This window comes from Heterodontus francisci, chromosome 1 (assembly GCF_036365525.1).
Source record: "Heterodontus francisci isolate sHetFra1 chromosome 1, sHetFra1.hap1, whole genome shotgun sequence".
NCBI lineage: Eukaryota > Metazoa > Chordata > Chondrichthyes > Heterodontiformes > Heterodontidae > Heterodontus > Heterodontus francisci.
In genome coordinates, this window is record NC_090371.1 from 50,519,320 (window position 1) to 50,545,735 (window position 26,416).

General features: G+C 42.7%; 1 protein-coding gene across 1 annotated transcript in view; it reads right to left on the minus strand.

Moving 5' to 3' along the window:
• Positions 1–26,416, minus strand: part of myo5b (myosin VB) — a 398,451-nt gene that overhangs the window by 92,057 nt on the left and 279,978 nt on the right. The window contains exons 17-20 of the mRNA XM_068030536.1: positions 12,480–12,566; positions 7,540–7,651; positions 7,114–7,325; positions 1,176–1,332 (exon numbers count right to left, since the gene is read on the minus strand). Coding sequence (XP_067886637.1) covers positions 1,176–1,332; positions 7,114–7,325; positions 7,540–7,651; positions 12,480–12,566 — 568 coding nt within the window. The remainder of the gene's footprint in view (positions 1–1,175; positions 1,333–7,113; positions 7,326–7,539; positions 7,652–12,479; positions 12,567–26,416) is intronic.

Below are 26,416 nucleotides of genomic sequence, written 5' to 3' on the forward strand. Positions count from 1 at the left end.
GGTCTTACTGTAACAGGGTTTAGTTTTAAAAACACCGTTTTTTTTTTAGCTCCCCCTTAGTGAATCCTTGTTCACTAACTTACAATTATAAGGCAAAGAAACTAGCCAAACAGGTTTTCTTAGATTTAAAGAAAAAAGATTGAACTTTATTAAACGTAAACTCTAATTCAGTTCACGCCTATGGATATGCGACGTGCCCATGCTAGCATACCTAAGCGATACACACATGAAGACAGAGACAGAAAAGAGCAGAAGAAATAAAGTGGAAATGTTTGAGGCAATATCTGAAGATGGTTTTGGTTACTGTTCTTCAAACTCGCTGTAAAGTCCTTGATTGTAGGTAGGTCTTGCTTTTCGTTGGAGCCCAGTATTCTTCTTAAACCTTGTTCGATGTAGGAGTCTTTTCTCTCCTGAAGTTCATGTGTCCTCAGTGGGTCCAAAGGCTTGTGAGAAAGAGATGGGTAGCCATAGCCTGCAAATTTCTTTGATGTCAGCTACTAATTGGCTGGAGGTGGGACTTCTAAAGTCCGGCCCAATTTAAAGGCATCACAGCAAACCATTACTGTGGCAGTTATACTGAAGAAGTATGCAAGCTCCTGTGCAACAGAAGGAGAGGTAGATGCCTGGCACCCAGGGCAAGGATGTCCCATGCTTCATCAATGAGAGCGAGAGCGAGAGAGAGAGTGAGAGATCCTGTTTTCAGATAAAGCAGGTCTAGCTGGAGGTGGCAGATACTGTGATCAGCAGAAATGTAGTAAGGAGGAACTAGGTGCAGTACTGCAAGAGGTTTAATGACTTTCTTCGCTCTGGCAAGCTAAGTGCAAAACAGAGCTGATGACAGACCTCCCTAGGTTTACAATCTCCAGCAGACACACCAGCTGAGCAGCCTGAGGGCGCATGGTGCTCCTTGTTGAAAGAAAATAGCCAGCTTAGGGATGAAAAAGTACAGAATTCCCCAGATAGATTGGTGCTGTAATTGTGTGTAAAAAAAATAACATTTCAAATTTATCTCCACCTCCAGTGATCTTATCTTCAGAGCAAGGCGACCCAGGAAGAGCATCAGCCTGAAGACACATGCTTCTGTGGGTGCCTCTCTTTCTCCCTTCCTCTTTGAAGATTGACAATTAGAACCTAATTTAGCATGAAATCGAGGCCCAGGAATGTGGAACACTTACCTCGTGGTACACTTGCCTGACAAACATTCCACGAGTATAAGCCTGAATCGTAATGGTCGCATTGCGAATTTGCAGGTACGCACGTCGCACAGCAAGCATCCTGTACTGCTTCTGGAAAATTATCACAGCTCTTGTTTTCCGCAGGAAATTCATCAGCCTTAGAATGAGGAAAGAATGAACAAAGGTGATCAGCGAATAACAATGATAAAGTGCAAGAAGAAGCTTGTTGTTAAAAATAGATGTAAATGATCCAATATGTCTTAAAACACATCTTCGAAAGAAAAAAAAAAAATCACCTCAAAATTTGAACGAGAGGGCTTTAAAATCAAGGGTCAGGGGAGGAAAGAGAGGGAGAGCCATGAAATAGGGGCATGGGGAGAAATGGAGACTGGGAAATGGTGGCTTAGGGAGAGAGGATGGGAAATGGGGGAAAGAGAAGAGGACACTGGATAAAAGGATTGGAAGTCAAGTGGCCAGGGTTGGGGAGGGTGCGCAAGAGAATGGCGTCTGCAACTGCGATGCTTCATGTGGTAGAATAGCCTAACATGTTTAGGAATGCATATTTACGGAGAGATGGTGACATAGTAGTAATGCCACTCAACTCACAATCCAGAAGTCCAGGCTAATACCCTGGGGACAGAGGTTTAAATCCCACCAAGGCAGCTGATGGAATTTAAATTCAATTAATTAATAAAAATCTGGAATTGAAAGTTAGTCTCAGTAATGGTGCCATGAAACTATCATTGATTGTTGTAAAAACCCACGTGGTTCACTAATGTCCATTCGGGAAGGAAATCTGCCATCCTTACCTGGTCTGGCCTATATGTGACTCGAGATCAGCAATGTAGTTGACTCTTAACTGCCCTCTGAAATGGCCGAGCAAGTCACTCAGTTGTCAAGGGCAATTAGGGATGGGCAACAAATGCTGGCCTTGCCAGTGACACCCACATCCCATAAAAGAATAAAACGTATAAAGAAAAGGAAAAGTTCTAGAAGGTTCCGGATACATGTGACACTGTACTGCCCAACATGGGGAAACACCTTCAGAACTGTAGGTGAGGGATTTTTTTTTAAAGGAAAGGATGTAGTTTATTAAATAGAGGCATGTGTTTATATTCATTCTGATGATTACTCTCAAGCTGGAACTCATTTTTTTCTCAAAGTAATTAGGACACAAGTGGTTTATACAGACTAGGCATAGCTGTGATGCTACCACAATCAAATAGCCTGCAAACCAATACTGTCAAGGCCCAAGGATAACAAACCACCATTTGGTGAAGTAGCAGGGAACTGTTGGCACTTGGGAAATGGCACGCCAACATGAAGCAGCCTCTTCAGTAAAGGAGAAAAATAGTTGTTGGAAAACGTGTTATTATTTATTAAGTTTTAGGAAAGTAAGTTTTATGTTTAAGGTGAGGAATACCAAAACTCAGGGGATCCAAGTATAAGTATCAGATACCCCCAGGAACAGCATTTAGTTCAAGGTTAGAGTAAGGGATTTAATTTGTAGCTCACCCCATTCAGAAACAGTAACATTTTTATTTCTTACACCTTTCGTTGAATGGAGATAGTCAATTTATGCTTTTTTCCCCCTTAGTGGAGGGTCAATAACCAGGGGGCATAGATTTAAGGTAAGGGGCAGGAGGTTTAGAGGGGATTTGAGGAAAAATGTTTTCATCCAGAGGGTGGTTGGAATCTGGAACACACTGCCTGAAGGGGTGGTAGAGGCAGGAATCCTCAACATTTAAGAAGTATTTAGATGAGCACTTGAAACGCCATAGCATACAAGGCTACAGGCCAAGTGCTGGAAAATGGGATTAGAATAGTTAGGTGCTTGATGGCCGGCACAGACAGGATGGGCCGAAGGGCCTGTTTCTGTGCTGTAAAACTCTATGACTATGACTCTAATTTATGCTGAGTTTGAGACTTGTTTTATGCTATGTTCATATTCACTGGTGATTGATTGAAACAAGGAGATTTTCATCCCATTAGTTTGGCTGGATATAAACTCAGACCTCAGAAGGAAAAAAACATTGTACCAACACACTGCACTACCTAAGCCCCTTATACAGTAAGATAAAGTATTAAAGTTCTAAAAATTAGCCAGAATACACCTTGTTAATATTAAAATTTTTATGGAGAGTTGACACACCACCCCCCCCCCCCCCCCCACATCCCGAGGACTTCCCTCCACCTCAACCCCCACTTCAGGCTTTCTAGAATTTATGCTTTTGCCCCCACCTCTGCCCCACCCAATACAAGTGAAAGAACTTAAGTTACAAAGTCTGTGCTAACAAATTGCTTTCAAGATTTTGCCTTAAAATCGGGACATTTTTCTGAAGCTGTTGGTGAGCTTTTAAGATCATAGCAGAAATAGACCATATGGCCCATCAAGCCTCCTCTGCCATTCAGTAAGAGCTTGGCTGAACTGCCACATCAACTCCACTTTCCTGCCCTATCCCCATAGCTTGATTCCCTCGGTGCCCAAAAATCTATCAATCTCAGTCTTGAACATACTCAATGGGCTGAATTTTCTTCTCCCGCTGTCCAGAGTGAAGGGCCGCGGGCCACGCTGCTGTAATCTACCACGCGACAGCCAAAGATAATACGCCAATCGGGCCATCACCTCCCCCATCGCCCCCCAATCATGTGGAGTGGGTGGGCTCTGTGACACCGGCAACGGCGTCAACAGCCTGCACGCATGGGCTGGTGCCCTTTTTAAAGGGTAGCCAGCCCTGCCTGTACATTTAAACTTTTCAAGGCTTACACCCCGCCCCCCCCCACCCCCAAAAAACACTGCAAAATAAGCTATCGCCCCTCCCCGCCCAATAACAATTAAATATAATAGTTGCCCTTTCCCCCCCGCCACCACAAAACACGTACTTGCAAGACTTGACCTTCTGCACCCCCCCCCCCCCCACAAACCGATCAAAGTGCAGCGGTCACCCTTTCCTTCTCCCCACTCCCCTACGCTATTAATGCCGATTGGACCCCCCCCCCCCTCAAACTGCACTAAAAATCCTAAGAACCCCCCTTCCCCGTCTCAGTGGCGCCAGCTTTCCCTGGACGGGAAAGTGATGACGCACGAGTGCCGGCCGCCGCTCAGAAGGGCAGCAGGTAAGATTGCTGTGAATTTTATTTAAATTTATTCATTTGCTTAATTTAAATATTTAGAGCCGGGTCCCCTTGCCTAGTGGTGGGGGGCCACCACGGAGCCTCGCTGCTGCCAGGAAGATTGGGCCCAGCAATCCCAGCAGACACTGCTGGTGCAATCTTCCAGCACCCCCGCCATGGATCCCAAGGTCAGGACCTCAACAAAATCCGGGCCAATGACTGCAAATCCACAGCCCACTGGGGTAGTGAATTTCAATGATTTACAACCCTCTGAAGAAATTTCTCCTCATCTCTGTCCGAAAACAAGGCTAGAATACCTAATGAGTACTTTGTAACGGTGTTTACTAAGGAAGAGGAATCTGACAAAATATCAGTCAAAGCGGAGAGTGTAGAGACAAGGGAAAGGGTAAAAATTGAGAAGAGGAGATACTAAAAAGGCTGGCTATGCTTAAGGCAGATAAGTCACTTGGCCTAGATGGCTTGTATCCCAGGTTGCTAAAGGAAGTGGGGATGGAGATAATGGAAGGGCTGGCCATAATCTTCCAATCTTCCCTAGATAGCGGGGAGGTGCCAGAGGATTGGAGAGTGGCAAATGTGACATCCTTATTCAAGAAAGGGTGTAAGGACAGTCCTAGCAACTACAGGCCAGTTAGTTTAACATCAGTTGTGGGTAAGGTTTTAGAAACAATAATCAGGGGGAAAAAAAATCAACAAGCACTTGAAGAGGTTTGAACTTGTAAAAGGGAGATCATGCTTGACTAATCTAATGGAATTTTTTGATGAAGTGACAGGGAAGATTGATGAAGGGAATGCTGTGGATGTTGTATATATGGATATGAAGAAAGCATTTGAAAAAGTACATCAGAGGCTGGTTAACAAAATTGAAGCTCATGGATTAGGAGGGTCAGTGTCCATTTGGATAAAAACAGCAAGTCATGGTAAATGGTTGTTTTTCAGACTGGAGGATAGTAGACAGTGGTGTTCGCCAACAGTCAGTGCTCGGACCACTGCTTTTTTTTGCTATACATAAATGATTTGTATCTTGGAATACAGAGTAGAATTTCAAAATTTGCCGATGATACCAAACTTGGAGGAGTAGTAAACAGCGAGAATGATGTGAACTGGCTGCAACAGGACATAGATAGGTTAACATAATGGACAGACAAGTGGCAGGTGGAATTTAATGCAGACAAGCTTGAGGTGATGCATTTTGTCAGAAGGAGAAGGGAGAGGCAATATAGATTAACTGGCACAGTCCTAAAGAGTGTACAGGAACAGAAGGACCTGGGAGTGCATGTGCATCGATCTTTGAAAGTGGCAGGACATGTTGAGAGAGTGGTTAGCAAGGTAAATGGAATCTTGGGCTTCATTAATAGAGGCATACAGTACAAAAGCAGGGAAGTTATGCTGAACCTTTATAAAGCTCTGGTTAGGCCCCAACGAGAGTACTGCATCCAGTTCTGGTCACCACAATTTAGGAAGGGTGTGAGGGTCCTTGAGAAGGTGCAGAGGAGATTTACCAGAACGGTTTCAGGGATGGGGGATTTTAGTTAAAGGTTAGCTTGCAAAAGCTGGGGTTGTTCCCCTTGGAGCAAAGAAGATTGAGAGGAGATTTGATAGAGGTGTACAGGATTATGATAGATTTAGATAAGTTAGACAAGGAAAAACCGTTCCCATTAACTGATGGTACAAAGACTAGGGGACACAGATTTAAGGTTTTGGCCAAAAGATGTCGGTGAATGTGAGGAAGAACTTTTTTATGCAGCGATTGGTAATGACCTGGAACTCGCTGCCCACAAGGGTGGCGGAAGCAGAAACAATCAATGATTTCAAAAGGAAATTGGATGGGCACTTGAAAGAAATAAACATGCAAGGCTACAGGAATCGAGCAGGGGAATGGGACTGACTGGATTGCTCTGCGGAGAGCCAGCATAAACTCGATGGGCCGAATAGGCTCCTTCTATGCTGTACATGACTCTAAAGACTGACCCCTGACCTGAAACTATGCCCCCTAGTTCTAGATTCTCCAGCTAGGAGGCACAGTGGCGCAGTGGTTAGCACCGCAACCTCACAGCTCCAGGGACCTGGGTTCGATTCCGGGTACTGCCTGTGTGGAGTTTGCAAGTTCTCCGTGTGTCTGTGTGGGTTTTCTCCGGGTGCTCCGGTTTCCTCCCACAAGCCAAAAGACTTGCAGGTTGATAGGTAAATTGGCCATTATAAATTGTCACTAGTATAGGTAGGTGGTAGGGAAATATAGGGACAGGTGGGGATGTTTGGTAGGAATATGGGATTAGTGTAGGATTAGTATAAATGGGTGGTTGATGTTCGGCACAGACTCGGTGGGCCGAAGGGCCTGTTTCAGTGCTGTATCTCTAATCTAATCTAATCTAAACAGCCTGATCTACCCTGATGAAGCCCTCTCATACTTTTATACGTTTCAATGAGATCTCATTTTTCTAACTCTAAATATAGGCCTATTCTACTCAATCTCTCCTCATAGTAATCCCAATGAACATTCGTTGCACCCCCTCTTAGGCAAGGTTAATTGAAACCTCTGTGAGTTGGTCCAGAAAATATATAACATTGCATTAAACATCTCAATTAATGTGCATTGGGATGATTCTTTCTGTATAACAAAACTCTTTTTCTATGTAATGTAGGCAGAGTGTGGAGTCATAAACTGGTACCTACTTCACAGTACATTCAATGGCAAGGTGAGAGAGGAAATCAGAAAGTTGAAATGTACTTGTTTTCTAAGTTGGCATGTATGGTGGGACTCCTTCAGCCCCTAACGTCACAATAAAATCCTGAGAACAGCACCTACCTGCGAGCTTGGTAACCCCGAACATGTTTCTGAATAGTGATGGTGGCTTTCCTCATCCGTTTGTACTTAGTTCTCTGTAACCAACCACGAACGGTCTTCTGTATCATTATGCATGCAGCTCTGAACTTATCTGCTCGGAGTTTTTCCAGATACGCCACCTGACCAGCACGGAAGAAGATTTTGGATCTACCAAACTGGAATTTATCAGGATCCTGACAAAACAGAACAAAGTCTTTTAGTAAGTGATTGAATGGTATAGTTTGCCATCAGTACAACAGCAATATTGGAACAAAAGGAAACACCATGATATTGTTTGCAGGTCTTATCGTCATGGCGAAATTGGTAGCAAGTTCTTTTTTCTCCGCCACTAACAAAGTCAGTCTCCTTTAATTACTAGATAACTTGACAACAGCCCAGTGTTATTACCTTGATAACGTTCTCCAGAAGCCTCTTACAGGTCTCTCGCTTATCATTTAACATTATATTCTTCTTCGTCATCAGGACTCGATATCGGTTGAAGAATTCATGGTATGTCCACCTATCAGGAAAAAAAAGCGTTAGGTGTTGTGACACCTCAGTCTCCTAATTTTAACTGGCCCTTACGGTCACTTGCCCAGAAAGCTACAGTGGAAGTACACTAGATATAGAAAGACACAAGAATGCTGTTCTAGAAAACAAGATCAATATTTATAAACTGTGATGCTGATCCTAGTAAATCGCTCAGTATAGTGAAAAGTTCAATTACTGGTGACAAAAAAAACTAGAGTTAGAATTAAGAAGGGAAGTCGGATGAGACATTTGCACTCAGGAGTAACAGAATTATCAGCTAACTTTCTAAGAGAAGCAGTCAGTAGGAATAGATTTAACAGATAATATCATTTTATTATTATTGAAAAACCAATTCTGGAGAGAAGGATTTGAGACAAATAATAAGGAGGCAGTTGCAGGGGATTGATCTGTAAAAAGATGACTGAATTTTACTTCTTCTATAAATCTTACATTTATCCAGTTTGCTCAGAGCTGCTGTTTTTTTTAAAATATATCTATGAAAGATAATTGATGACTTGGGAGGTTGGCAGACTTCATTTGAAGTCACAGTGCTAGTTTCCTGCTTTTATTGTGTTGGGCAGACTCAGTTCCTCCAGCTATCAGACTCTATAGTTGGTCCACACTGCAGTAGATGCTGCATCTGTATTTATCCAATAAAAAATGAAAATTGAAATAATTACACTTATGTGGCTGATGGGATTAGTTCAGCAACAGTATCAGGGCTCAGATTTTATTGTTGCACCTTCCTCAGCACATATTACCACTAACAAATTCAGGTATAATTTCTGTTTGCAGAATGATAATGTATATAATTTGTAGATGAAGAAAAGGTAATAAGGTTTTACAACTAAAGAGAGACTAAAAAATGAAGCTTGTTTATTCTTCACTCTCCTCTCCTTAGTGACACTATCCAACCTATTTACATAGAGGAAAGGTCATGCATGTTTTTTCTGCTTCTCAAATTAAGCCAGAATCCCAGTCTGATGTTCATACACTTTACACTAATTGCCTTCCTTGGCATGTTATTTCTATTACGAACATAGGAATTATAAGCAGTAGTAGGCCATTTGGCCCCTCGAGCTTGTTCTGTCATTTGATAAGATCATGCCGGATCTGATTGTGGCCTCAAGGCTACTTTCCTGTCTACCCACTATACCCTTTGACTCCCTTGTCAATCAAGAATTTATCTAACTTAACCTTAAAAATATTCAATGACCCTGCCTCCACTGCTCTCTGGGGAAGAGAATTCCACAGCCCAACGACCCTCAGAGAAAAAATGTCTTATCTCTGTATTAAATGGGGGACCCCTTATTTTTAAACTGTGTCCCCTGGTTCTAGTCTCTTTCATAAGGAAAACATCCTTTCAGCATCCACCCTATCAAGTCTCCTCAGGATCTTGTATGTTTCAATAAGCTCACCTCTCATTCTTTTAAACTCTAATGGATACAGGCCCAACTTGTTCAACCTTTCCTTATAAGATAACCCCTTCATCCCTGAAATCAGTCGAGTGAACCTTCTCTGAACTGCTTCTAATGCAATTATATCCTTTCTTAAATAAGGAGATCAAAACTGTACACAATACTCTAGATGTGGTCTCACCAACGCCCTGTACAACTGTAGCAAAACTTCTCCACTTTTATACTTGATTCCCCTTGCAATAAACGACAACGTTCCACTTGCCTTCCTAATCACTTGCTGTTCCTGCATACTAACATTTTGTGATTCATGTACCAGGACACCCAGATCCCTCTGTACCGCAAAGTTCTGCAATCTCTCGCCATTTAAATAATATACTGCTTTTCTATTCTTCCTGCCAAAGTGGACAAGTTCACATTTCCCACGTTATACTCCATCTGCCAAATTTTTGACCACTCATTTAACCTATCTCTATCCCTTTGCAGACTCCTTTTGTCCTCTGCACAGCTTATTCCCCTACCTATCTTTGTATCATCGGCAAATTTAGCAACAATACATTCTGCCTCATCATCGAAGTCATTGGTATAGATTCTAAATAGTTGAGGCTCCAGCAATGATCCCTGTGGCACTCCACTATTTACAGCTTGCCAACTTGAAAATTACCCATTTATCCCTACTTTCTGCTAACCAATCCTCTATCCAGGCTAATATGTTTCCCCCTACACCATAAGCTCTTATTTTGTGCAGTAATCTTTGAAGTGGCACCTGATCAAATGCCTTTTGGAAATCCAAATACAGCACATCTACATGTTCCCCATCATCCACGTTGCTTGTTACTTCCTCAAAGAACTCTAATAAATTAGTCAAACACGATTTCACCTTCACAAAACCATGTTGACTCTGCCTGATTGCATTAAGATTTTCTAAGTGCCCTGCTATAAACTCCTTAATAATAGATTCTAGCATTTTCCCTATGATAGACTGACAGATGTTAGACTAACTAGCCTGTAGTTTCCTGCTTTCTGTCTCTCCTTTTTCGAATAGAGGAGTTACATTCACGATGTTCCAATCTGATGGGACCTTTCCAGAATCGAGGGAATTTTGGAAAATTACAACCAATGCATCTACTATCTCAGCAGCAACTTCTTTTAAGACCCTAGGATGCAGGCCATAGGTCCTGGGCCTCGTCAGCCTTTAGTTTTAATAATTTTCTCAGTACCCTTTCCCTGGCGATTGTAATTATTTGAAGTCCCTCCCTCCCTTTCACCTCAAGATTTACAAGTATTTCTGGGATGTTATTTGTGTCTTATACAGTGAAGACAGATGCAAAATATCTGTTCAACACTTCTGCCATTTCCTTATTTCCCACTATTAATTCCCCAGTCTTACCCTGCAAGGGCCCACTCACTTTAGTTACTCTTTTCCTTTCTAGATACTAGTTGAAACTCTAACTATCCGTTTTTATATTTCTAGCTAGCCTTCTCTCATACTCCAATTTCTCCCTCCTTTTTTCCCAGTTATTCTTTTAAATTCTGTCCAATCTTCTGAACTACCACTTATCGTCATACAATTGTACCGTTTCTCTTTCAAATTGATACAATTTTTAACTTCCTTAGTTAGCCAAAGATGGTGCATTCATCATCTAGGCTTTCTTTCTCACTAGAATTTATCTTTGCTGAGTGTTATGAAATATCTCCTTAAATGTATGCCACTGCATCTCTATTGTCCTACCCTTTAACCTAATTTTCCAGTTCACTTTAGCCAGCTTTGTCTTTGCTTCCTTGTAATTGCCTTTATTTAAATTTAAAACTCTAGTCTTAGACCGACTCTTTTCACCCTCCAACTGAATGCAAAATTTAATCATATTATGATCACTGCTACCTACAGGCTCCTTCACTTTGAGGTCATTAATTAATCCTGTCTCATTGCACATTACCAGATCTAGACTAGCCTGCTCCCTGGTTGGCACTAGAACGTACTGCTCTAAGAAATTGTCCCAAATACACTCTATGAACTCATCTCTCAGACTACCTTTGCCAATCTGATTTGTCCAGTCGACATGAAGATTAAAATCACCCATGTTTATTGCTATACATTTCTTAGAAGCTTCCATAATTGCCTCCTGTATACTCCATTCTACACTGTAGTTACTATTAGGGGACCTATAAACTGCTCCCACAAGTGACTTCTTACCTTTGCTATTTCTTATCTCTACCAAATTGATTCTACATCTTGATCTTTAGAACTGAAATCCTCTCTCACTACTGTGCTAACATTATCCTTAATTAACAGAGCTACCCCACCACCTTTTCCTAGCTTCCTGTCCTTCCAAAATGTCAAATACCCTTGAATATTTAAGTTGCAGCCTTGTCACCTTGCAACCACATCTCTGAAATGGCTATCAGGCCACACTTATTTATTTCTATTTGAGCTGACAATTCATCTGTTTTGTTACGAATGCTCTGTGCAGTCAGATACAAAGCCTTTAATTCTGTCTTTTCACTATTTTTGCACATTCTGGCCTTCTGTTGGTGCACTCATAAATTTGTACACTCTATCCCTTCCTGTCACACTCTAGTTATCTTTAAAGTCCTCTCTACTGCCCTAGCTATATGACTTGCTAGGACATGGTTCAGGTGAAGATGGTCCCAAAGTTACAGCTCCCACTTTCCCCAGTACTGGTGCCAGTGCCCCATGAATCAAAATCCATTTCTCCCACACCAGTCTTTGAGTCACGCATTTACCTCTCTAATCTTATTTACCCAATGCCAATTTGCTCATGGCTCACTCAGTAATCCAGAGATTACTACCTTTTTGGTACTACTTTTTAATCTAGCCCTTGACGCTCATAATCCCTAAGCAGAACCTCTCTCCTAGTTCTATCTATGTCGTTGGTACCCACAGGATCATGACAACTGGATCCTCCCCCTCCCACTGCAAGTTCCTCTCCAGCCCTGAGCAGATGTCCTGAAAGTATTAAAGAGGGCAGTACTTCAGAACTGGGGAAGCGTTCAAGTGGACTTGGATTCTGGGCTCAATCTGCGTTACAACTATATTATTGACGATGCATCTACTCTAGCTCACACTTTTTCAAAAGCTATTAATAGTTTACTTCATTTTTTTATTAATCTCATGGATTTTCTCAGAGACTACTAGAATGAGCACAAGAAATTACATGGACTGAGTGGATCTCAGAAGTTCTTCATTGTATCCATGCTTGTAGTGGGTATCCTAGAGTACCCATTGAGATGGTGCAGATACTCTTCAGTTTCAAACACAGTAATTTGAAATACTTGTGTTTTTATCCAACAGTTGTATTTTCATGCAGTAATGATAGAATACTAATTCCACCTCCCATCTATTTCTTTGGGAAAGGGTTTTAGATGCACTCTGGACAGTACCTAGAAGGGTATCCAGCAGCACTGATACGGATAGTCTCCAACACTCCACAGGCCCGGAGCTGCTGTACAGCTCGTTTGGGATCAAATCTACAGGAGAGAAATGAACAATTAAAACAAGTTATAATTACAAATTTTGTTTAATTATTCTTATCCATTTATTATCTTATTCTGTTTTGAATACAACGGAATTTCAGCAGCCATGCTTTGAGAGTGCCAACCACTTTGCGCTACAGATTCATGCCTCATAGAACTGTCAAGATTGACCCCACCCTTTATGTCCAATTTGCATTGAGCTTCTGAATGCAAGGCTGGAATTTTACATTGGGCGGGAGGCCCCACCGACCGGCTGAAAAGTCAGGGCCGAGCCCACCGCCTCCGGGCCTAGGGAGCCAGGCCAGGATTTTTCACTCAAGCCCTTAATTGGTCGTGGGTAGGACTTCCACCTCCTTAAGGCAGCAGGTCCCGCCTAGTAGAGCCGCAGGCCAATCAGTGGGCCGGCAGCTCTTAGTCCCAGCAGCGCCACCAGGAACGGTGGCCACTGCTGGGACTATACCCAACCATCAGAGGCAAAAGGAAGGATGGCCCCACAAGTCAGGTAAGCTTTTTGGGCCTCGCCAGGGACAATCGGCCAGACTCCAGTGAGGCCGGGGGGAAAGAGAAAAAAAAAAAAGAATATTGTGTGTTGGAGGCAGTTGGGCTTGGAAGGCAGCCCTCCGTGGGGCACACGGTTTTACCAGGGGGTGTTATTGGGGCCTTTGCCATCTGGCCGCCGAAAGTAAAATACCCGCAGTGGTGGATGGAGGCCTTTAAGTGGCAGTAATTGGCCACTTAAGGGGCTTGATTGGCCTGGGATGGCTGGGCCATTTCTTGCCGCCGCCGCCCCGCATAAATTGCAGCAGGGGCGGGAGTGGGTCGGGATCTGCCCCCTCCGCCTCCCACTCAATTGTACGCCCCCCGCCTGCTCGTTGGGGAGGGGGACGTAAAATTCCAGCTCAAATCTTCAATGTAAATTGGAAATTGTGGTGGTTCCAACACCAATCCTTGAAACAGTCTATTCAGTATTTAACTGACCATGATGCAACTCCTATAATAAATACCCACTTATCTCCTACCTTATAAACAATTGATTATCCATTCACAGATTTTATACCGAATCTCCACTGCTTTAAATGTATATAGTCGCCTTTCAAGAAGAACTTGGTCAGTGTGTTTTGGAATTACAATCTTGCAATTTTCTATTTAACTAGCTTTGCTGCCCATTAGACTCGTGAGTATATCTGTGAAAATATCCATTTTGTAATGCAGCCAAGCCATTATTTGATCATGGAATATTCTAACGTTTAGAAGGTATCTAAGATTACTGGATTTTTTTTCTTTCCTGGAGTATAAAACAGATTTCTCCCCCAAAACAGTGAATATTTTGAATGCTTGTTAAAGTCACTGGGACAAGCAGTTTAGACTCAAGAATTCGATACTTGGATTTTGGCTGTGGATTAAATGCCTTTGAAATAGATGTTAAGCCCAAAGAGGTGCTTCAAAATTCTTCTAATATCTCTTGCTAAAGCTGAGATTCAAACATTACACACCATCATTAATCTAAGCTGACAATTCAAAGATGTCCTTTGGATGAAACGTTACACCAAGGCTCTATCTACCTATTCAGGTGGATGCAAAAGATTCCAAAGAAAAGCTGGTAGTTTTCCTGGTGACCTGTCAATATTCAAACCTCAACCAAGAATACCAAAGGTCACCTTGGATACTTCTAGACTAAACTCAATGAGCCAAACAGCCCTCCTTCTGTGCCATTATGACTCTATGGGCTGCATTTTATGCTCAGGCAGGATGGTGGTGGGTGAGGACCTCGGCTCCATCCCGATTAAGTCCATGCAGGGAAGGCCCATGGCAGCCTTCCTACCCCACTGCCAATTGAGGCTCTTAATGGGAAATTAATGCCCAATTAAGGGCCTCTTCCCACCGCCGCTCACATTAACCCAGCAGCAGGTGGGCCTGTTGCCATGCAGGGAGCCAACATGCAAACCTGTGCGGGTTGCTTTTGGTTCAAGGGGATTGGGAGTGGGGGGAATCTCTCGGTGAAAGGCAGTCAGCCAGGTCCTCGAGGGACATCAGGAAGGGGGGGGGTGGTCAGCTAAGAGCCAATCCCCTTGCTGCTGACACCCTTCCCCCACAACCCTATCCCATGAAACCCCTCCTGCCATCACTTATTTCTGGCCTGGGTCGCTCCTCGAACCTGAGCAACCAGTGTCATTCCAGCAACAGCCATTCCTCCCCAGTGGTGCTGCTGAGCAAAAGAGCAGCCAGCCTCCGATTGGCCAGCAGCTCTCCCCATCCCTGGGGTCCTGATTCCGTGGAATGCCAGCGGGTGGCCTGTTAATTGCCTGATTAGCTCGTAATTCAGCAGACCTTCCCTAAAGGAGGCAACGCAGGTCTCAAGGCAGCTCTCCAGCCGGCAGCCGAGACCCCCTCACCTCCATAAAATTCCTCTCTATGACTTCTGGGACCTTATGTGCAAATTAACTATCAACATCCTGGAGCTGATCATTGACCAGAAACTGAACTGGACCAGCCACATAAATGCTGTGGCTACAAGAGCAGGTCAGAGGCTGGGAATTCTGAGGCAAATAACTCACCTCCTGACTCCCCAAAGCATGAACACCATCTACAAGGCCAAGTCATGAGTGTGTTGGAATATTCTCCACTTGCCTGGATGAGTGGGGCTCCAACACTCAAGAAGCTTGACACCATCCAGGCCAAAGCAGCCGGCTTGATCGAAATCCCACTCACTGTAGTTAACCTCTGCCATGTTTTATCTGATGGATGAATCTATGTAAGTTATGATCTGATAAAATTCACATGAGATGCTATGTTTTAAACTGGAATGATTTTAAGTGATGTTGCAGTTATGCTCAGGAATAGTAATACTTTGTATATGTATTAAATTAGAACTAAGTTATGGACTTGGTGTTTAGAATCATGTTGTAAAATTTGAAATGTATATTTGTATACTGTAGTGGGGAGATGGTGGGAGATGGTGTTTACTGTCACGACAATAGCAGAAATAGCTTTGTTATGAGACCAGATATCTTGATAACTGCCCATTTTGCATTTCAATTAAGACAGACTCAGTCACAATCAGGGACAGACTTGTAGGCCACATGAGATGGTAATGAAAATAAAGATATTCAGAGACTATTCAAGATGGGAATGTTGATGTGGACAGAAAACATTCCCCATTGTGTGACGACGTCTTGGACCATCAAGCTGTCTGCAGAGACTTGTACACAGGGTAGGGTCATATCTGCTGTAATCTGACTATTATAAACTAATCAAGGAGAAACAATGTATAGAAGGTGAAGTCATATCTGACCAATCAAAAGGGTTAAGGTGGACTGTAACCTAATATGGAAGGAAGGAACCCTTGGAGGGAACCGTAAATGGAAGGTGCTGGGACAACTCAGGCATACCAATTCAAGAAGACACCAAGCTACAATGAACAGAACAACCTACAGTCAACAGAACGCCTCAAGAAGGAAGACGCGCAACAGCAGCTCGGAAAGCAAAGACCGAGGACACCCTGCACTCTGCTGTATAACTACTGTCGATGGATAAGTATTGCTTGTATATTCTTGCTGTACTTAATAAACTCTCTATCTTGATGAAGAAACTAGAGTTTGGACCTTGTGGGTCAAAAGCTATTCAATATCCTACCTAAACACAAAAATCTTATGCCACCACCTTAGACATTCACTCCTTCCACCCCGACGCACAGTGGTAGCAGTGTGTACCATGTACAAGGATGCACTGCAGCAACTCACCAAGGCTCCTTCGACAGCACCTTCCAAACCCACAACCTCTACCATCTAGAAGGACAAAGGCAGCTGATGTATGGGACCACCACCTGCAAGTTCTCCTCCAAGCTACTCACCATCCTGACGTGGACTTATATCAACATTCCTATACAGTCATGGGATCAAAATCCTGGATATCCCTTTCCAACAGCATTGCGGGTGTACCTATACCAGATGAACTGCAGCAGTTCAAGAAGGCAGCTCACCACCACCACCACCTTCTCAAGGGCAATTAGGGATAGGCACAAATGATGGCCTTGCTAGTGATGGCTACATACCACGAAAGAATGAAAAAAAAAATTAGCCACCAAGTTTGCCTACAGAACAACCATGACTACACTTGAAAAAGTAATTAATTAATTGTGAAGAGCTTTGGGACATTCTGATGATATATAAATGCAAGTTTTATTTTCTTTCGTTAGCAGGTAGCCCACAAAAAATTGGCCAGCTATCTGCAACATGTTGTACATGCAAAGTGAAATTACAAGTTACATAGTATTTAGAGCATACAAACAAGCCCTTTGGATCAACAGGCCCAGGCCAGTGGTTATGCTGGACACAAGCCTCCACTACCCTTCTTCTAATCCTATTAATGTATGCTTCTAATCCTTTTGCCTTCATGTGCTTGTCTGGCTTCCCCTTAAATGCATCAATGCTATTCACCTTAACAACCACTTGTGATTGTGAGTTCCACATTCTAACCACTCTCAGAGTGAAGAGGTTTCTCCCGAATTCCCCACTGGATTTATTAATGACTATCTTAAGTTGATTGCAGATGTTGCTGAATCACGACAGGGACATTGGTGCTATGATCTGAGCGGCACTAACAAGTGTAGCAAGATGACTCCGCACTAACTTGCAGATGACACGTAAATTGGTGGTGTCATAAATAGTGAGGAGGAAAGCCTTAGATTACAGGACAATATAGATGGGCTGTTAAGATGGGTGGAAAAGTGGCAAATGAAATTTAATCCTGAGAAGTGTGAGGTGATGCATTTTGGGAGGACTAACAAAGTAATGGAATATACAATGGATGGTGGGACCCTAGGGAGTACAGAGGATCAGAGACACCTGGAGGGCTTGTCCATAGATCACTGAAGGCAGCAGCACAGGTAGATAAGGTGGGTAGGAAGGCATATGGGATACTTGCCTTTATTAGCTGAGGCATAGAATATAAAAGCAGAGAGGTTATGATAGAGCTGTATAAAACACTAGTTAGGCCACAGCTGGGGTACTGTGTACAGTTCTCGTCGCCACACTACAGGAAGGATGTGATTGCACTAGAGAGGGTGCAGAGCAGATTGACCAGGATATTGCCTGGGCAGCAGCATTTCAGCTATGAAGAGAGACTGGAAAGCCTAGGGTTGTTTTCCTTAGAGCAGAGAAGGCTGAGGGGGGACCTGATTGAGGTATACAAAATTATCATAGAGTCATAGAGTCGTACAGCATAGAAACAGGCCCTTTGGCCCACCGCGTCCATGCCAACCATAATGCCTATCTATACTAATCCCACCTGCCTGCACTAATTCCATATCCCTCTATGCCTTGCTCATTCAAGTACCTGTCCAGATGCCTCTTAAATGTTGCTACTGTTCCTGCCTCCACCACCTTTGTATGAAAAATTTACCCCTTTGATCCCCTTTAAACCTCCTCCCTCTCACCTTAAATCTACACCCTCTAGTTTTAGTCACCCCTACCATGGGAAACAGACTCTGGCTATCTACCCTATCTATGCCTCTCATAATTTTATACACCTCTATCACGTCCCCTCTCAGCCTCCTTCGCTCCAGGGAAAACAGACCCAGCCTATCCAATCTCTCTTCATAACTCCAGCCTTCTAAACCAGGCAACATCCTTGTGAATCTTTTCTGCTGAAGGGCATAGATAGGAAGAACCTTTTTCCCTTGGTGGACGTGTCAACAACCAGGGGGCATAGATTTAAGGTAAGGGGCAGGAGGTTTAGAGGGGATTTGAGGAAAATTTCTTTCACCCAGAGGGTGGCTGAAATCTGGAACACACTGCCTGAAAGGGTGGTAGACGCAGGAATCCTCACAACATTTAAGAAGTATTTAGATGAGCACTTGAAGCGCCATAGCATACAAGGCTATGGGCCAAGTGCTGGAAAATGGGATTAGAATAGGTAGGTGCTTGATGGCCAGCATGGACATGATGGGCCGAAGGGCCTGTTTCTGTGCTGTATAACTCTATGACTATGATTCAGTGTGAAATGTCTACCTTCCTCCATTATTGTACAGGACAGGGCAGAATAGTGGTAGAAGTGCTTCACCCTTAATTAGACCTCATAATGGCTGGCTCAAGAGCAACTTCCTGTTCTGTTGGCTTGGAAATGGTGTGTGCTACCGGTAGATCGCAAAACCATAAAGCAAATAAGATACCATGAATATTTACAGAATATTGATCCATATTTTATTCTTTCAATTTCAGACCTATAGTGCAAAGAACATTTATTAGAAGAATGATTAATACAACAAAGTGACTTTCAGCACAATATCTAGCACATTACAAGGTTATTCTTCACAAATCAGAATGAGCTTATATGGATTTCCATTACGTTACATGCTCACGGAACCTGACATTGATTTTAAAGATTTCTCGGCCTCAAGAAACACATTTCATTGCACCAAATGGTTTTAAAAAGAATACGTACAGGAACCAGCAGCATTGTCTCATCAGCATCAATCCTCTAAAAGTTGCAGCTAGCAAACATTTTAGTTTTTCTACCCGTTGAACTCTTGAATATTTTTGCTGAAAGGAGAACTTTTACCCTCCTGCTATTTCAGTATCACATTTTTGAGTATCACATCACCATTGACCCATAGAAGAAACCAATGATTCATCCCCAAGGTAAGTACCAATCGAGCTAAAAGGAAAGCTTGAAAGAGAACTCAAAGAGATGGAAGAAAATAAAGTGATTGCCAAAGTCAGAGGGCCTACATATTGGGCAAATTCCAATGTGGTGCTAGAGAAGACAAATGGATAGTTACAAATTTGCCTGGATCACAAAGATCTGAATCAAGCAATAAAGAGGAAATCACTACCCTACTCCAGCACTCTAAGCGATCACGCGAGCACTGGCAGGGGCAAAAGTTTTCAGCAAGTTTGATGCCAGAAATGGCTCCTGGAACGTGAAGCTCGATGAGGAATTTTCGCTGTTGACAACATTCAACACACCCTTTGTTCAGTACAAATTCTTGTGTCTATCATTTGTCCTTCAAGTGAGCCAGGATGTGTTCCAGCAAAAAACAGGCATACAGGGGATGCAAAGGAGCAATTGGCATAGCTAATGATATCCAGATCTATGGTACAATGGAAAAGACCATGACTACCATCCACACGAAGCTATGGAGAGAACCAGGAAAGCTGGGATCAAGCTAAACGCAGACAAATACATTGTAATGGTGACAGGATGTCAGTTCTTCGGAATGGTGTACACACCTGATGGAGTCAAGCCAAGTCCTGAAAACATCACAGCTATTTCTGAGATGGAAGCTCCAAGAGACAAGAAAGAGCTGAGAAGTTTTCTTGGTTTGATCCAGTAAATTAACTCTTTTATACCTCACATGTCAGAGCACACAGCAAACTTACGACAGCTGATGATAAGATCATGAGTACCAGTGGTCAGAGCCAAATGAGAGGAGTTTCAGTAAACTCAAAGAAGTAATATGCAAGGATTCAACTGAGCGAAACCTGTCACTCTGCAAGTAGATACTTCTCCAAAAGGATTGGGAGTTGCCCTGGTACAAGAAAGAAAGCCGATAGCATTCACAACCAAAGCTCTAACATCAGCTGAGATCAGATATGTCAACATACAGAGAGCGCTTTTGGCAGTGGTGTATGGATGTGAGAAATTCCATATCTCTATGGGAGAAAATTCATAGTGGAGAGTGAATTTCGTTCACTGGAACCGATCTACAAGAAAAAACTGTGTAGAGCACCAGCAAGACTACAGAGACTACCCTTGAGACTTCAGAATTACTAGCTCGCTCTGAAATACATGCCAGGAAGAGAAACGGTGCTAGCAGATACCCTATCTCGTCTGTCGCCAGTAGAGAAACAAGAGATAAAAGATCTAGGTAAAAAGATACATCACCTTGTGAACGTGATGCTATCAAAATTGAATCAAATCAGAGATGAGACCAGTAAAGATGAGTTACAGATGCTCTCTCAGCAAGTGATTCAGCAATGGCCGGCTAAGATGCAGTAAACACAACCAGCAATACAGCACTATTGGCTAATCAGAGATGATATCTCACTAGAAGACGGTGTTCTGCTGGGCAGAAGCAGAATAATCGTACCCAAAACAATGCAAAAAGAACTTTTCCAGAAGATATATAAAGACCACATGGAAATGGATAAGTGTAAGCTTAGAGCCAGATCAGCTGTGTACTGGATAGGCATCTACAAAGACATTGAAGGAATGGTATCTACACGCAGTGTATGCCAGAAGTATAGAAGTACACAGCCGAAAGAGGAGGTGATAGTTAGCGAGATACCACCCAGACCACGGTATACCGTGGGAGATGACTTATTCATGCACAACCAAAATTGGATCTTACAGTTGCTATTACTCAAAGTTCCCATTTATCAGGAAGGTAAAAGATTTGAGAGCTCTAAGCTGCTATGTTCCTACAACAATCACCACAGCAGTACGAGTCCTGTTTGCTGAGCAAGGGATTCCAGAAAGTGTGATATGTGATAAATGGAACCCAATTCACCTCCAGAGAATTTAAGGAGTTTGAACAGCATAGATTCAACATCATAAACTCATCAACACATTACCCAAGGGGACACAGTTTTATAGAAAGGCATGTTCAGATGGTTAAGGAGACCCTGATTAAATGCTGAGACACAAGTGAAGACCCAAACCATGCCTTAATGTCACTGTGAGCTACACTTCTGAAGGCCAACATGAAATCACCTACTAGAGCTACTGAATAGCAGAAAATACAAGACAACTCTGCCAAGTATAATACATCTTCCAAATGACCATTAGGAAGGAAGACGCAAAACACTGATGCACAAGTCAGCACTTCAACAAAGACGACAAATTATTGCCTGAGTTGTTGAGAGGACAAATTGTGCATGTATAGGACCCAAAACTGAAAACCTGGAATCCAGCAGAAGTTGTTGGTAAAGCTGAGACTTCAAGATCATGCATCATAGAGACCAAAACCGGTAAACAAATTAGATGGAACAGAGTCAGTATTCGGCCCCCACCAGAGCTGGTAAAGCAGTGAAAGGCATCAGCAACATCAACAAGCGACACAACATCACCAACAGAAAGTGCTGCAACATTTGCAACATCACCAGCAAGTGACACATCACCAACATCAAGCACAACTTATATAACACCAGGAGCAACACACACTACATTGCCAGTACAGCATGCCAACTCATTGCAGACAGGGATGACGACAACCAAATCCGTGAGATGGAGGCACAACATCTTACCGTCACAATGATATTGTGAATAATGCTTTGAAAGAAAGTGAGCCATAGAAGAGTTTTAAGGTGTTCAGCATTACAAGTTTAATTGTAATTGTAAAAGCTTCTTGTAAGTTTTCTTTAGTAGCCAGATGAAAAAAAAAATGTTTGGGAAAATTATGCAGATTAAAAAAATGTCAATATCTTTCACTTTTTAAAGAAAAAGGATATATTATCCCAAAATGATTAAGGAACCATACTGTTCCTGCATATGGATACATGTATATCCATGATACCACATCAGCTACTACTGCACTACAGTCTGTGTATCAAACACATGTTGGCTGGGATTTTGTGTGGCCCCGGGGTCTGAGGCGGTGGGAGGCATTGTGGGGGGGGGGGGGGGGGGAGAATTGGGGGAAGGAGACAGAGTATCGCGACAGGTGGCGGGGGGGGCGTGTGCAGGGTCCGTCGCCTCCCCATCATCCAGCGATCTTCCTGGGGGCGGGATAGACCGACGATGGTCTTCCCACCCAGAGGCCAATTGAGGCCCTTAAGTGGGCTATTAACAGCCAATTAAGGGCCTCTTTACGCCACTGCTGGCATCTTTCCAGCGGTGGAGGTGCCTCCGCCTTGAGGGGAGGACACCTTGTGATACGAGGTGCCCTCCCTGTAACATTGAGTCAGAATTATACTGACAGAAACAGGCCTTTCGGCCCATTGTGTCTGTGCCGGCCATCAAGCACCTATCTATTCTAATCCCATTTTCCAGCACTTGGCCCGTAGCCTTGTATGCTATGGCATTTCAAGTGCTCATCTAAATACTTCTTAAATGTTATGAGGGTTCCTTCCTCCACAACCCCTTCAGCAGTGTGTTCCAGATTCCAACCACACTCTGGGTGAAAAAATTTTTCCACAAATCCCCTCTTAACCTTCTGCCCCTTAGCTCAAATACATGCCCCCTGGTTACTGACACCTCCGCTAAGGAAAAATGTTTCTTCCTATCTACCCTATTTATGCCCCTCATAATTTCGTATACCTCAATCAGGTCCCCCCTCAGCCTTCTCTGCTCCAAGGAAAACAACCCTAGCCTATCCAGTCTCTCTTCATAACGGAAATGCTCCAGCCCAGGCAACATCCTGGTGAATCTCCTCTGCACCCTCTCCAGTGCAATCACATCCTTCCTATAGTGTGGTGCCCAGAACTGTACACAGTACCCCAGCTGTGGCCTAACCAGCGTTTTATACAGCTCCATCATAACCTTCCTGCTATCATATTCTATGCCTCGGCTAATAAAGGTAAGGATCCCATATGCCTTCCTAACCACCTTATCTACCTGTGCTGCTGCCTTCAGTGATCTATGGACAAATACACCAAGGTCCCTCTGATCTTCTGTACTTCCTAGGGTCTTACCATCCATTGTATATTCCCTTGCCTTGTTAGTCCTCCCGAAATGTATCCCCTCACACTTCTCAGGATTAAATTCCATTTGCCACTACTCTGCCCATCTTACCAGCCCATCTATATCGTCCTGTAATCTAAGGCTTTCCACCTCACTATTTACGACACCACCAATTTTCGTGTCATCTCGATATGAATACATGTATAATTAATGAGCCATGGAAGACACTGATAACATTGTGCAGTGAAGCATTGGTATGTTAACAATTTTCAGAAATAGTACTCAGTGGTGAAACCTAAATAGGTTAGAACCAAGTGCATTCTGTGCCTGATTGGTTTCATCAATGAACTTGAGACTGTTACGTCCTTCATTGAACTCAGCGGCCCCTCAAGCCTGCTCCGCCATTCAATAAGATCATGACTGGTCTAATTGTAACCTCGAAACCACATTCCCACCTACCCCCAATAATCTTTCACCCCCTTGCCTATCAAGAATCTATCTACCTCTGCCTTAAAAATGTTTCAAGATTCTGCTTCCACTGCCTTTTGAGGAAGAGAATTCTAAAGACTCACCACCCTCTGGGAGAAAAAAAATTCTCCTCATCTCTGTCTTAAATGGACAGCCCCTTATTATTAAACAGTGACTCCTAGTTCTAGATTCTCCCACAAGGGGAAACATCCTTTCCACATCCACCCTGTCAAGACCCCCCAGGATCTTATATGTTTCTATCAAGTCACCTTACTCTTCTAAATTCCAGCGGATACAAGCCTAGCCTGTCCAATCTTTCTTCATAAGACAACCCGGCATTCCAGGTATTAGTCTAGTAAACCTTCGCTGAACTGCTTGCAACGCATTTACATCCTTCCTTAAAAAGGAGACCAATACTGTACATAGTACTCCAGATGTGGTCTCACCAATGCCCTGTATAGCTGAAGTATAACCTCCCTACTTTTGTATTCAATTCCCCTCGCAATAAACGATAACATTCTTAATTACTTGCTGAACCTGCTTACTAACCTTTTGTGCTTCATGCACTAGGCCACCCAGATCCCTCTGCATCTCAGAGCTCTGCAATCTCTCACCATTTAGATAATATGCTTATTTTTATTCTTCCTGCCAAAATGGATAATTTCACATTTTCCCACATTATGCTCCATTAGCATGATTTTTGCCCACTCACTTACATCCCTTTGTAGCCTCCTTATATCTCTTTACAACTTACTTTCCTATCTATCTTTGTGTCAGCAGCAAATTTAGTAATCATATTAGATGGCTTCTATAAAGTGAGGGCAATCTGTTTTGCCAGCTTACTTTTCAGGCAGTGAAGACGGAAATCTATCTCATTGAGTTTTTCAGCACAAAGATAGCTTCTTTTCACCAAGCAGATAACTTCAAATAAAACAAATGCACTAGTAATAAGACACTCATTTTGCTGGCTGCAACAGAAATGGTACAAGACTTGTTTAATGAAATGCAGGGAGACAGTTGAAAACATAGCTTGCCACCGAGTTTGAGAGATATCGAGTTGAGATGACTGACAAAATTCTGAAATCCCTGTTCAGCCTGCTGTTGGATGAGATGATAGACATTGGAAATTTAGATGTACTTCTGGTATTAGCACACTATAAAAACACCAAAGTTGAACACATTGATGAAGGCCTCTTTTGCTATCTGATGACAGTGGCACAAGTAGCCAATATCTTCAACAATGTAGGTCACAAATAGAAGAGCTGCATTGGCATGAGCAATTATGCTGCAAGGCTACAATGGACCGAAATTGACCTTTTTGGACAGAGTCAAAGCAGTAGTCTACTATAATTAGAGGAATACTATAGTAGCAATATTTATCACTGTGTGATCTACTGAGAATAACTACACTAAAAGAACTTGGAATGAAGCTGCAGCAGTCCCAATATTATGAAAATTGCCAAATATATGTAATCCTGTGCACTGAATACACGGCTGCTCACAACCTGCACAAGGAACTGGGCTCTGTTCCATATGGGAAATTCAGTCAGTCATCTGGTAAAGTCTTGGACTGTGTCTGAGAGCTATTAGGCAAAGGACGTTTGCAATGGAAAATGACAGTCCAATCAGTTAGAATTCAACGACAAGAAATTCTGAGCATGACTTGCCTACTTAGCTGCTATTGTTGAAAAAGGCAGCAAGTTGATTCTGCAACTTGAAGAACAAATGTGTTTTCATCAAAAGTGGATTAATTAGTACAAGTTGGCAAGATGCACTTGCAGTTGTAAGATTTAAATGGAGGCTGCTTCATGCCATTCAAGTTCCTGTCAGACTTCCAAAAAGGAACTTAACAGTATGGTTTTCCTCAAAATTTCACCCATTTTAACAGTCTCACCAAGCAGTTTGAAAAATATTTTTTCAGCCTGAATCCAGAGGAATCTGTATGGGTTCTCGGTCCATTGACAACAATGATAACTCATATTCCACACCTTTGTATCACTGTAAACAACACTTTGAAATTGTGTTCCAGGAAACAAAAGATTTGGAATAATTTTGGATCAGCATTGAAATAACATTCAGAGATTGTAAGGGAATGTAAGGGAAGCAATTAAACTACTGATCCTTTCAGAACATTCCACTTATGTACACAAGGTAGTTTCTGCCAGCTTTCCAGACCGAAACAAAACAGCAAAACTGTCTTGAAAAATTCCAGCCTTTAAATGAGACTTGTTCTTTGTCACATTTTTAAAAAGGTACCAAAAACAGATGAACAGGGAAGTTGACACTTCAATATATACTGTCTGATCCAAATTTCAACTTGCAATTGTTGTAAAATTAGTAGACAAACTTTTGGTTGGGGGCTCTGGAAAATCTTGGGACTATTTTTGTACTTAACGTATGTCAGTGAGGACAAGAGTAATGGTTGAGTATGATGTGTATGGGACAAGATACAGTAAGTAATGCAGCTGAGTTTTGGACAAGTTGGAAGGAAGGAATGAATATATGCAGCTTAGATTTGAACAACTTGTAGTTCATAGAAGGTGGAGGATAGGAGGCCAAGTAAAATGTTGCAAAAATTGCATTTACAGAAGATGTTATGATTAAAGAACTTGGCTAAAAGAAAACACACATATCTCATTTCTCTTCTGTCTCTAACGCAGTGCCATTCTTGAATTAGATTTTATTTTCTAGGTGCCAATGTGTTTGTACTTCTCTTTTTTTTATTTGTTTGAGGGATGTGGGCATTGCTGGCTAGG